Source organism: Elephas maximus, chromosome 27 (genome assembly GCF_024166365.1).
Source record: "Elephas maximus indicus isolate mEleMax1 chromosome 27, mEleMax1 primary haplotype, whole genome shotgun sequence".
In the NCBI taxonomy this organism is placed as follows: domain Eukaryota; kingdom Metazoa; phylum Chordata; class Mammalia; order Proboscidea; family Elephantidae; genus Elephas; species Elephas maximus.
Window position 1 is genome coordinate 25,949,617 of NC_064845.1, and position 13,145 is coordinate 25,962,761.

At 49.2% G+C, this 13,145-nt stretch overlaps 1 protein-coding gene and 1 long non-coding RNA gene across 2 annotated transcripts in view; one reads left to right on the forward strand and one right to left on the reverse strand.

Moving 5' to 3' along the window:
* Positions 1–13,145, forward strand: part of LOC126068361 (uncharacterized) — a 515,560-nt gene that overhangs the window by 92,156 nt on the left and 410,259 nt on the right. The gene's annotated exons all lie outside the window — the stretch shown is intronic.
* Positions 7,168–13,145, reverse strand: part of LOC126068310 (ral guanine nucleotide dissociation stimulator-like) — a 1,065,244-nt gene continuing 1,059,266 nt past the window's right edge. The window contains exon 6 of the mRNA XM_049870807.1: positions 7,168–9,003. Within this exon, the coding sequence (XP_049726764.1) occupies positions 8,015–9,003 (989 nt within the window). The 3' untranslated portion in view covers positions 7,168–8,014. The remainder of the gene's footprint in view (positions 9,004–13,145) is intronic.

A 13,145-nucleotide genomic window follows, 5' to 3' on the forward strand; every position in this document is an offset into this window, starting at 1 on the left:
ATATGATCCTGACCCCAACTCTGCAAAGTAAATCCTGTTGCCCCTTTTATAGTTTAGGAAACTGAGGGCCAGAGAAGTTAAACCAACTTACCCAAGGACACAGAGCTACCAAATGATAGAGTCAAGCTGCAGAGCTAAGCCTGGCCGACTCCAAATCCCATACTCTTTCCCACAGTTCCTATATGATTCCCAATGGAATGACTGATTTCTTTAACCAAAGTCAAGTTTGTCAGGGGAAGGCTAGACTGGTAGTGACTGGGTAAAGGGAAGTTCAGATGCTTTGAATTATGGTAACTTCTATGAAGGTTTCTAATAATTTCCACCTTCTAGAATCGACACATCCTTAAAGCCCATCAAGTCAAGGCAATGTAATTTAAACCCTCCCTGGTTTCCAAATAGCTGCAGTCCATTTCCTTTGCTTCTCCAGCATGTATAAAGTATTCCTCAAAGACCACAGGGGAAGTAAAATGCTTGTGGACAATGAAATCCGCCCTTTTCAGGTGGGCTGACGAGAAACCCTGGGAGACTTCCCCGGAGTGATCATCAGGCTGTACTCTTAAGAGTTGTGTCCTTTACTGATGTGAGTTATACCTCAACCAAAAATCAATACGGCTGCAAAGGAATGAAAGTTATGCCAGGACAACAGGCACAAATGAATTCTGTCCTGGGCAAATAGGGCTGAATGGACTTTATAACCCGTTGCTGTTGAGTCAATTCCAATTCACAGTGACCCCGTAGGACAGAGCAGAACTGCCCGTAGTACTTCCGAGGCTGCAGTCTTTACAGAAGCAGACTGCCACATCCTTCTCCTGTGGAGCAGCTGGTGGGTTCAAACCACCAACCTTTCAGTTAGCAGCCGAGCACTTAACCACTGCACCACCAGGGCTCCTTAGAGCCATTACCAAGTCCCAAGCTAACCTCACTGGGGACAAGGGGGTGTTCGTGCTCAGAAATAATGGAGATTTCAAAGTTGAGATCCCTAAAAGTTACATCTTTGGGTGGATAGTAAATGCACACACTCACATAACTTACACTCATACACACATTCACACTCACACCCACTTACACACAGACTTGTACACTCACATTCACACCAGACAACTTCTACTCACACATAGCTACTCTCACACTTATGCAACTCACACACACACAGATTGAGGTACTTATAGTCACATATTCACAAACTTGTACACGCATGTTCACTCACACAGCTTACACTCACATTCAAATATACGTTACACTCATTCATAGTCACACACACATTCACGTTTACACTCGTGATTACAAACACAACTTACGCTGGCACACTCACATTTACATTCTCTCTCTTTCTCTGTCTTAAAGCCCTGGTGATGCAGTGGTTAAGAGCTCGGATGCTAACCAAAGAGTTGGCAGTTCAAATCCACCAGCCGCTCCTTGGAAACCCTGTGGGGCAGTTCTACTCTGTCCTATAGCGTCGCTATGAGTCGGAATCGACTCAACGGCAACAGGGTTTTGGTCTCTCTTTCTAACCCACCCACACATATACTTTATCTCAGTCCTTTGAGAAGGACTCAGCTGGAACCAGACTGGGACAATTAGAACATTTTCCCCCTTAATTTTACCACATGGGCTGAGTAACTGCTAAGGGGTCTTGTCATTGCTGCATTATTTCTTCTGTCCTTATTTGTGTTTTTCCTTCAATGAATCTCAGGTTTTTTGTCCCAAAATACAAATTTCTGTATTAGTGCATACAAAATTTATATAAACACGAAAGTGTTTCTTGCTAAACTTCATAACATTAAAAAAAAACTACTACCCTCAGTCCCAATGTTCAGAATTTGATTCCCTTGCCGTGTATATACCTTATATGTTTCAGACAGCACCTCTTTTGATATTAGTGACTGAAGTGTTTTAAAATTTAAAAACTCCTCATGCTCAGCTAACAGCCCCAGACAGCTGGGGGCCTTAGGGACACAAGTCTGTCTGGAGACCTTTGTGTCACTAATCTGTGCTCATGGTGGCAGTTTCTCTGGCTCTATCTTGGTTCCAGGGTGAATTCAGGGTCCCACCTGAGCTGGACAGTGTGTGGGCTGGAGAACTGCCTAGGCAGCCTGCATAGAAGGGCAGGAAATAGTTAAACAACAAAACATAAAAATAAAAACCTCAGATAGCTGTAGCTGCGGGGGGGGGGGGGGGGGCGAGGAATGGTTCCCAGTGCAACATCCAAGTCCTCCCAGAGCTGATGATGACACAGGGGAGGGCATTGTAGGCTGTTTAAATCCCTTCCCACCCAATTAACAGCACAGGCTTTAAGACCCCTTCATACTCCGGCGGCACAGATCAGAGGGTGCCACAGATCAGAGGGTGCAGAAGCCAGAGCGAGGCAGAATGCCGAACAGTGCAGGCAGTACACGGCCATTCCCAGTGAACCCGGCAGCAGCAGTATTTCACAACCCACTTGGAAAAGGAGGCATGATTCCCTTAATGTCCTAATAGCAAAAGGTAAAGTTAAAGGTACATGAAAACCAAAACAAAACCTGTTTCTGTTGAATGAATTTCTACTCATGGCGACCCCAATTGTTACAGAGTAGAATCAAGCTCCATAGGGTTTACTTGGCTGTAATCTTTATGGAAGAAGAGTGCCAGGCCTTTCTTCTGTGGCACTGCTGCATGGTTTCAAATCCCCAACCTTTTGGTTCGTAGTCCAATGTAAACTGTTTGCGCCACTGTACTGTGATAGATGACTTTTGTGTGGCCTTTCTAGCCATGGTCTTGCAACTCTCACCCAAGTGATTGGGTGGGACTGTGCAGATATGGTAATTGTAGCCCACCAAAGGGATTGGTCAGGTTTGCCATTCTGTTGGGCTTGAAATGAGCCACCCCAGAGGCAGGAAGGAGAGGATCCCACCACCACCAAAGAAGAATAGCCAGGAGCGGAGAGCATGTCTTTGGACCTGGGATCCCTATGCCGAGAAGCTCCTGGAACCAGGAGACAGAGAGAGAGAGAACTGTAACACTAAAGGCAGTGAGAAGCTGCAGCACAGACCCGGCAGCAGGGAGACTGCGCATTGGGCTTTCCAGCTGACGGACAGGGAGTGCCTTTGGGCAGAGGCCTAGGGCCAGGGAGAACTGTGCCTGCGAGCATGGCTGGGAAGAGGCTGCCCAATGGAAGAACTGTATCCTTGAGTGTCCCAGGGCTGAATCGTAACCTGTTATTTCTGTAAAAAAAAAACCCATAATCATGAATATGGCCTGTGAGTTCAGTGTGGCCACTGCAATGAATTATCGAACCCTACAGAGAAGTAGAGAGTGCTGTGCGCGGGAAGGTCGGTGTCAGAATTGGTGAAGACGGTGCAGAGAGGAGGCGTGTTTGGCCTCCACCTCATGGGGCCAGGCTGCGGCTGTTGATCTTGGTTCTCTTTCCCCCTTGTGAGGTTAGAGGAGGTCACTCGCCATCCCCGTGCTGCTTCTACAGCCACCCAGGGACCTTAAAGCTATGTGAACACAGCTGATGAAGCTCTGTACCTTTAGGCTGGAAAAGAATGAGAATCCTCTGCAATCTCAGTGTAGAAGCCAAAACAGACAAAGAACTTTTATTTAAGAAAGCCCCTTTCCTAATGCCTGAAAGCTTGATGTGGAACAGCATGGCACACAAAGGAGGACCAGTGAGAACCGCAGAACCTGGTGATAGAAGAAAAGATTGGGCCAGGACAGAGAAGTCCTTGCCACACCCAGATGAGGAGTCCCTTTGGAGATTAATGCCAGAACCACATAGTATGGAAATTGTCTCTGACTTGTATTTTCCACTTCCTGACTTACTCTTTTTTTTGGACTCACTCTTGCTCTCGTTTTATTATTTGAGGTAGGATTAATATGTCTCAGTCAGGCCCTAGAGAGAAACCCTCAAGCCTTGTCCACTTTCTGGGAATATCTGAAAGTCCAACATTTGTGTCTAATCACCTTCAAGGCTCACCTTCACCACGATTATCTCATCCCTCTGTTTCCTTGGGTGATAGACTGTCCCATTGCGGTGAGATTGGGGTAGTTTTGGGAGTCTTTTTGCTTAATGATCTGGCTGAATTAAGATTAATGGACCCAACTTTCCTTTAAGAAAGGATAACACTCTGTTTTCTCAGACTTAGAGGGTCCGAATTCCCCCAAACCAGTTGTGTGTTATTTTTCCCACATATACATCAGGGTGCAAGTATATCTCAAGATCCATAGCCTCAAAAAGAAAAAGAAAACTATCACTCCCCTTCGTCTCTCCCCTTTTAGGGCCAAGGAAAGTCCATGTGTTCTCTCTCTCTTAGAACTTTATATTAGGGTCTTGGGCCAATGGGCCTAGACCAAAATTCATTTCTCCAGACTTAGAGATCTGAATTACAGGGAAGGAACAATGGTGAACGTAAGGGTGGTAATGGTAGCGGTGACAGGTTTTGTAATGGACGTGATGATGCTGATGATGTTGATATTGAGAGTAACAGGGGTGGTTCTGGTGACAGGGGGCATCATTGCTGGTGGTGGTAAAATTGATGGTAAGAGTGATGGTGATGGTGGCACTGGTAAGGATGGTGGTGATAACTTGTATAAGGGACGTGGTGATAGCAGTGGTGGGTAGCACGATGATGGTGGTGACAGTAAGTGGTGTGATGATGGTGGTGGGTTGTATGATGGAAGTGGTGATGGTGATGATTAGGGTTGGTGGTGTGATGGTGGTGGAAATGGTAGTATTGGTGTTGGTGATGGTGGTGACAGTGGTAGTAGAAGTGGTGGTGGTGGGTTGTATGGTGGAGATGGTGATGGTTATGGTGGTGGAGGTAGTGGTGGTGGTAATAGTGATGGTTGGTGCTCATGTTGGCCATGGTTGGTTGTCATAAGATACAATCAATTTCTTCTCTCCCAGGAGACCCCCCAGTTTCTTGTGTAACTTGTGCAAATCTTCCTTAGACTTCTGCATGCTACAAGAGGAGCTGCTTTCCTAGTAAAATACAAATGTCTTATTCATGGCATAAAAGCCCTTGGCCTACATCTGCATAGCAAAAGTGGATCTCAAGATCTGCTCAAATATGACTTGGCAGCTTCATTTCTTGAAGAAGAAGGAAAAACTACTGGTGGTCTACCCACTACACAATTTTGCTAACCACAATAAAAAAAAAAAGGTGTATATAATTCCCACTTCATTGTATGGGTACAGACATTCCTTGTCAAACCTGTACTTGTCCCAGGAAAGACTCTAGTAAATGGACCTCTTCAGGCATTGAAGATAGGGGGCCTGGGCAGGAAGGACCTAAATGACAACTCTATAGTAAGGAGTTTGATGCCCTGGGTGACAAGAAATCCTTCCCTCAACTTTACCCTGCACTCCCAGATTAAACCTGCACTCAGGCCACCTTTCCTGTATCTCTTGCTTTAACTCCCATTCATTGATTGCCTACTATGTGCCAGGCATTATTCTGAGTGCTTCACCAATATTTCAATGTAATCCTCAACAATAGTGCTGTGAGGAAGACAGTATTAGTCCCATTGTAAAGCTGAGGAAACCAAGGGTCAGAGAGGGGCAGTAATTTGCTGAAGATCTCACAGCTAATAAGTGGGAAAGGCCCTACACATATTACTATGCCTCTCCTCATTATTCCACTTCAGCAGATCACAGGATGAAACACCCAACAATGATAATTTCAATCCACAATGGTGATTAAAGCAATAATGGTTTTTGTCTGCCCTAAAGGCCCAATGTAGAAACAGGGGTCCCTGGCAAAGGACAAGGAGCCCCCCCTCATTAATGTGAGTTCTTTGATCCCTTCGGAGAAGTCTATCACAAACCACTTTCCCGTACCTCCTTGACTCCTATTCCTCAATCATGTTCCTTCCAAGTCCCTGCCGATCCAGTCAAACCATTGACCACAGCCCATGAATCAGTGTAAAATTGCATATCTGGCCATTTATCCTTCCAAGCAGAGTGAACAACCAGGCACACTGCCTGAAGTTCTGCCATTGGGAAGATATCCCTTCACTACTGTCCTTCAGGGAAGTCCCAGAAATGGGCTGCAGTGGTGCCACTGTGCACATTCAAATGGTGCCTGCACATCACGCAGAACCGTCCATACACCAGGCACGAGTTTTCTCTTTCTCAGGCAACTGATCATGAGGCTCTCCCAATGAGGCCATAGGTGCAGCCTGGGAGAGGGCAGGTAATATGACAGGAGTGGGGACCATGAGCATTTGGGCCATTTCCTTATACAAATTACTTGAGTGTTCAGGTCATGCTCAGGCCCTGTATCATACATACCTCTTCCATTTAAGGATGGAGTGCTGTTGTGCACATCCAGCTTTATGGCTCTATGGGTCAGACAACACCCAATTCATGATGGGCAACTCAGGACACATGGTCATTTGGTGGCCCATGGTTAAGAGTTCAGTCTCTACTAAGACCCAGTAACAAGACAAAAGCTGTTTCGCAAAAGGAGAGTAGTTAACTGTGTAGGACGGCAGGGCTTTGCTCCCAAATCCTAAGGACCTGCACTGTGATTCACCAATAGGAGCCTGCCAAAGACCCCAAATAACATCATTATTTGCAAGTGACTCTTCAAACATCATTTCATTAGCTGGATCACATGGCTCAAGTGGCAGAACAGCTTGCACATCAGTCTGAACCTCTTGCAAGGTCTTCTCTTGTTCTGGACCCACTCAAAACTAGCCCTTTGATAAATAGGCTGGAGTAGCACACCCAAATGAGGGGTATGTTGCTTCCAAATACAAAGACGTCCAGCAGGGGCTGTGCCTCCTTTTTAGATGTAGGAGGGGCCAGATACATCAACTTATCCTTCACTTTACAAGGAACATCTTGACATGCCCACACCACTGGAGCCCTAGAAAGTTCACTGAGGTGGAAGACAACTGAATTTTTGGGGAATAATTCCTACCTTCTAGCAGGCAAATATTCTACCAATAACTGCGGAGTCGTTGATACTTTTTTCTTACTATGTCCAATCAGCATAATGTCATCAGTTTAATGGACCAGTGTGACATACTGTGGAAAGGAAGGGCGATAAAGGTCCCTATGGATTAAATTATGACATAGGGCTAGGGAGTTGATATACCTTTGAGATAAGACAGTGAAGGTGTATTGCTGGCCTTGCCAGCTGAAGGCAAACTGCTTCTGTTGATCCTTCAAAACAGGGATGGAGAAAAAGACATTGGCCAGATTAATGGCTGCATACCCCAGGAAATGTATAGATTTGAAGGCCATGTTCCCAAGGAAATGCCTTTTCCAACTGATTGGCTGCTCACATCAGATCATAAAATAGAGTGTGATTACGTAATGTCAGCCAGACCCCTGGGAATCATGGCCTACCCAAGTTGACACATAACATTAACCATCACAGTGGTGATGAAAATGTTCTGAAGGAGACACTGGCGATGGTGAATAAAATTGTGAAAAAGTACATAAAACCACTATATTACACACTTGCAAGCTATTACAACAAAACTTTATTTAATAAGAAATCTACCAGTGAAAATACTATAAACTATACAGAATAAATTGAGCTGGGAAAATACTACAACAAAACCAAGAACTACCCACTCAGGTGAGGAGAAATAAGGGTCTGCTTCTGGAGCAGATGTTCCCTGGCTGTCAATAAGGAGCTGCTGTAGAGGAGATGTGGCAACTAGTTAGGCCTCTGGTGCCCTAGACGGTGCTGGAGATGGAGGATGTAATGGTGTATGGGGCTCCAGTGTTGGAACAGGAGCTGGATCAATATCAGCTGTTCATCTGGGAGCCAGTTGCAAGTGGCCCAGGATGGAAATCCACCCCTCCAGCTGGCCCTTCATCTAGTGTCAGTGATGAAAATTGAGAAGGAAGACCTGTGCCAGTGAAGCTTTGGTTTTGGTGCAAGAGTGGGTTCAACATCAGTAGGTGGTATAGGAGCAGGTTTTGGATGTATCCCAGGATAAGACTCTGACCCTTCAGCTGGCTCTTCATCTGGTGTCAGTGAATCAGCTCGTGATGGTGGCCTAAGGAGCTCCAGTGTTAGTCCAGGAGCATGATCAACCTCATCAGGTGGTCCAGGAGCCCATTATGGTGTTGGCCGAGGAAGAGAATCCGATCTTCCAGCAGGCTCTCTGTCTGCTCAACTTGCTGATGGAGGACCTGTTGATGTACCCAGCTCCAATGTTGCTGCAAGGACAGAATGTAACTCATGAAGTTTTCCTTGAATGTGTTCTGGAAGTCGCCCAGGGTAAAAATCCAGCTCTCCGTGTGGTGGCAGTGCTGGAGCTGGTGATGCTCTATTGAGCTTCGGTGTCCGTTCAGTACCAGGATCCACATCACCAGGTTGTCCATTCTCTGGCTCTGCAGGTGGCCCAGGTTAAGAATCCGAACCTCCATGGGGCTAGCCCTCTGCTGCCACAGCTGAAGCTCATCATGGAAGAGCTGGTGCTCCACGGAGCTTCTGTGTTGGAGCAGGAGCAGAATCAACATCAGCTGATGGTCCAGGTTCCGGTTCTGGAAGTAGTCCAGGGTGGGAATCCACCTCTCCATCCAGTTGTCCATCGGATGCTGGTGATGGAGCTGGAGGAGGGCCTGGGCTACATCGAGTTCTGGTGTTGGAGCAGGAGCAGGACTGACAGTAGCCAGTGCTCCAGGAGTTGGCTCTGAAGGTGGCCCAGGATAAGACTCTGACCCTCCAGCTGGCTCTTCATCAGGTGCCAGCACAGGTGCTGGTGATGAAATAGCTGGGGTGGTATGGAGCTCCAGTGTTGTAGCAGGAGTAGGATTAACATCAGCCAGTGGTCCGGGAGCCAGTTCTGGAGGTGACCCTGGACGGGAATCCACCCCTCCAGCCGGCTCTCCATCTGGTGCAGGTTCTGGAGCTGGCGATGTAATAGGCGGTGTGCTATGGAGCTCCGGTGCCAGTACAGGAGCAGAATGTACCCCAGAACATGGTGCAGGAGCCAGTTCTCGGGGCAAAGATGTATCTTGAGCTACTTTTACAACTGGCCCTGGCCTTGGCTCTGGAGCTGCAAGAGGAGAAATGTTCACCAATATGACTGCCTTTCCTCATACCTTTCCAATGATGAAAAACATCTCATTGCCATCAAGAGAAGCCCATTCCCAAGATTTCCACCCCAGGAAGTCTTCCCAGACCATGGTCCACCAGAGGAGGGTCTGAGGTTACTCTGCGCTATAGGTCAACCCCAGCCTCTGGGGGTCTTCCCATGTCCCCCTCAAAAGCTCACATGCAGGCATGCCCAGTCCTCCTCACCCTCTGGCTCTGTCTCAGTGACCTCCATTTGATCCAGCTGGGCCAACAGAAGTTGGGCACGGTGCTCTAGATGTGAGCCTGGCATGTTCACCTGCACATACTCCACCACGAGCTTTAGGCAGGGGAAGTCTGGGGGCTGATCGAAATCCTCTGAGTATTCCTTCAGCCACGTGCCCAGGGTAAAAGAGATGGCACTAGGGGTGGGTGGTGAAGAGCAGGGTCAGAGGCCTGGCTTTTCCCGACACACTGCCCTCCCAGGGTACCCCTGCAAAGGGCCCTGTGTCTGCCCGTCCTTCCAAAGGTCAGCACCACCCTGCTTCACACCCTCTGGCTATCCTGGCAGTAGCAGGCCTGGTCACTGAGCGGAGCACTAGCACACAGCCTCCGTCCCAGGGAGGTCCCCATCAATGATCTAAAGAACTCTCCCTCCTTGAGGAGCCTGAATTACATCCCTTTCTCTCCTCTGGCCCTCTCCCCACTGGGCAGTAACCCTCTAAGGGCATGGAGATGTGTGTCTGCATGTTCATATCACAGCCTGGCACACAGTAGTGCTCCAGGATTATCTGATGCTGGGCGACACATGGAGGCTGTCCCCTGCCCCAGATGCCCAGGCCCTCAGTACCCTTCTCTGGAGAGTGTGCACCACCATGCTGCCTGATTCTCTGCACACATGCGATCGTCTCTTCTCCCATTGACAGTTTTCCCCTGGGACAGGGGCCCCGCATAGCAGCTGAGCATCCACAACTGGGGATTGAGATTCAGGAGCAGATTTCTCTCCCTCCCACCCGACACCTCCTATTTTGGGCCCCCAGTATGGGGGGGGCAAATGGAAATGTGAGGGGATTGTGCGAGGATGGGTTCTCTCAGGGGCCTCTCTGAGCCCCCAGCCTCCCCTCTGCTCCCCAGAATGCCTGGTTCCACCCCCAGCTTTCTATGACTGCTTATCTCCTGCAGGAGGTGCTTCTAAACTCATTCCTGTAGTGGAATCCAGATGTTTGGGGTCCACAGTCTGCCCAGCCCCAATCCAGACACAGGCCCCGTACAGCCTCCACCCTTCTGAATAGACAGGAGCCCCTCTTTGTCCACCCACAGTCCACTCACCCTTTCAGCTGGTCTTGGGGTTCAGCATCCTGGGCAGAATAGGGGTGGTTACATCCATACCTAGAGGTGGCGTGAGGGTGTCACATCTAATGCACTGTGGACACTACTTGCTTAAGATGTCTAATGTTCCTGTCTGACTCCCCGACTAGAATGGAGGTCCAGGAGGGCAGGGCTTCCTACCTGCTTCATCTACTGAACGATGCTAAGTGCCTAGAACAGTGTCTCCAACAGTAGGGGCTTCATAGACAACTGGTAAATGAGTGAACCCAAGCAGCACCTTCCCAGGTATCTGAGAGTCCTGGGACCCTTCTACCAGCCTCCAAGATCCCCGTTCTGGCAATACCAAGGACAAGGACCCACTAAATGGAATCTCAACCTCCGCTTTACAAATGGGAAATAAGTTTGCTCAAGGGCACACAGTGAGTGAGGGTTGAGGCAGACAGTTTCTTTATGGGGGAGAAGAAAATAATAAATGTGAACATCCCAGACCCTCCAACACCCTTTACCAAAGAGCTGGGCTCTGGTACACACTTTCCATGGCTTGTCCCACGGGGTCCTGACAGGAATTCTAGCTGATTTGTCCTTTATCACCCCACTTCTCAGTGGAGCAAACAGGCTCTGAGTGGTGAAGTGACATTCTGCAGACTCACAACTGGTAGAGCACAGAGCCTCCACTGGGCTGTGGAGGGTAGGGCGCTCACCTTTGGAGCAGCTGGTCTAGGACCTGCTGGGTGGTGGCGTAGGTTCTATAGGTTCCCAGGAAGATTCTGATGTAGGAGAAATTACCCTTTAGGAATGCGAGCACCAGGTGCTCCACCAGCTTCTCCAGTGAGCCTGCCTTGAAGGTTTTCATCACCCAGGCCTCATCCAAGTCCTCGTCAGAACCACAGACACACTGGGGTGGGACAGAGGAGGGACATATTGTCAGAGGCAGCCTCATGAACCACCAGGAGGGTCAGGGGCACAGAGCTCAGACCAGGCACTCCCTCTCCCTCAGTGACCTGTGGCAGGAGGTGGGACATGAGTGCCTTCAGCAGAAAACAGGGCTGGGCTTTCCAAGCACATTTGGAGGTGGAGAGATGATTACAAACATTAGGAACCTGAAGTTATTTTGTTAACTAAGTAACCATGGTATCTCCCTGGAGGAAGAGCAGTGTCAGTGAGTCCTCACAAAACACCCCATTCCAGTGATGAGAAAACAGAGGCTTGGTGATGTCCAGTGTTTCCTCAAAGTCACATGGTCAGCCCCCAGAACTGCCCAAAACTAGGGCTCTGTGATGTTCCCTCTGTGCTGCGTAAGGCCTGCTCTGCTCCTGGCTCAGAGGGGAACATCTAGTGCAAGCTCACTCCTTCCCGGCTGGGGACAGTGCACAGAGCAAACACACCCATGAGATAAGTAGGACACGGATATTTCTTTCTGTACATCAAAGGGGGTTTTGAGAACCTGAAGCTATGGAGTACCCAGATCCAGCCAAGGGTGAGAACCTGGAGATCCTTGGGTGGGAGAAAGACCCCCACAGGATCCAGGATCTAAACAAATGACTCAGAAAGAGTGAAACTGAATGGCCACTGAAGGACTGAGAAGGGGCTTGGCTTCTCAGGGCCAAAAAGCACCTCAAAGCCACCCTGCAGTTCCATTGGCCACCCTGACAGCAGATTGGCAAAACGGAAAAGAACCCTAATACCCAGAACTGGCTCGATGTAGGGACACAGCTGTTGTCAAGACTTTTGGGCCACGGGACTGCGACTTTTGTTTTGGGAAGGAGTCTGGCTTTAGTGATCCTAACTTGAAATGTGCACATCCTTCCCCCAGCATGCCACTCCTGGGAGTCTGTCCTGAGCGGGTCTGTGTATGAGGACACATGTAAGCATTCCTGTAGCCCTGCCGAAAGGGCAGCACAAGGAATCAGTCCAGGGCCAGTCTCATGGGTGTGTTTGCTCTGTGCACTGTCCCCAGCCGGGAAGGAGTGAGCTTGCACTAGATGTCACTGTGGGGACTGGCCTCCCTTCTGGAACATTCTGTGGTAAGGACACAGCTCCAGAACTGGACGGGTCACATGATGTGTTTCTTGAGCTTGCAGTGGCAGAAGAAGATGTGTCATAGCCTGAGCCCTGCACTTTAGGGTAGAAGAAGCCTGCTAAGCATGACGATGTGTGAGGCTGGGAGAAGGTGTGGAAGGACAGCCCAGCCGACTGCTGCCCAGGGCCCTGGGATTGGAAGTTAAACACTAAAACAGCAGCAACATGCAAAAAGACCCATGGGCTTATGGGAAGGGACGATAGTATAAAAAACTCCTTTCTGATATTCTTACAAATATGGGAAAAGAGGCTTTGTAGCTGGCCAGGGCAGGGAGGGCAGTGGCAGGGGGGTAGGAGGACAGGAAAGGGTGGTGGTCAATTTCATTGAGAGGGGACTGGGGGCACTCAAGTGGGAAACTCCTGGGAGAGAACTGGGGGTCTCCAGGGCGCTGTCTGGGCCCCAGGCACCCTCTGGTCATCTAGGGTCCCACCCAGGGACCCAGACCCCTTCCCTGCACTTACCCTGAGCCTACACCAGCCCTTCCTGGACCCTGGCTGGGTGATGCCATTCTCCTTTTCTTTGGGGATCTTCTGCACCTGGTTCTGGAGAGACAGTCGTGGCAGTGGCCCAGGAGGCATCAAGGGCCCCTCTGAGCCACCTCCTTTGCTTTCTGCCCCTTTAGACCCTTGTGCCCCCTGGGCCTTGGAGGAGCTCCCAGTTTCCCATCTGTCGCCATGTGATGAGTGGGTCGGCCTAGGGGTGCACCATCCAGCCCT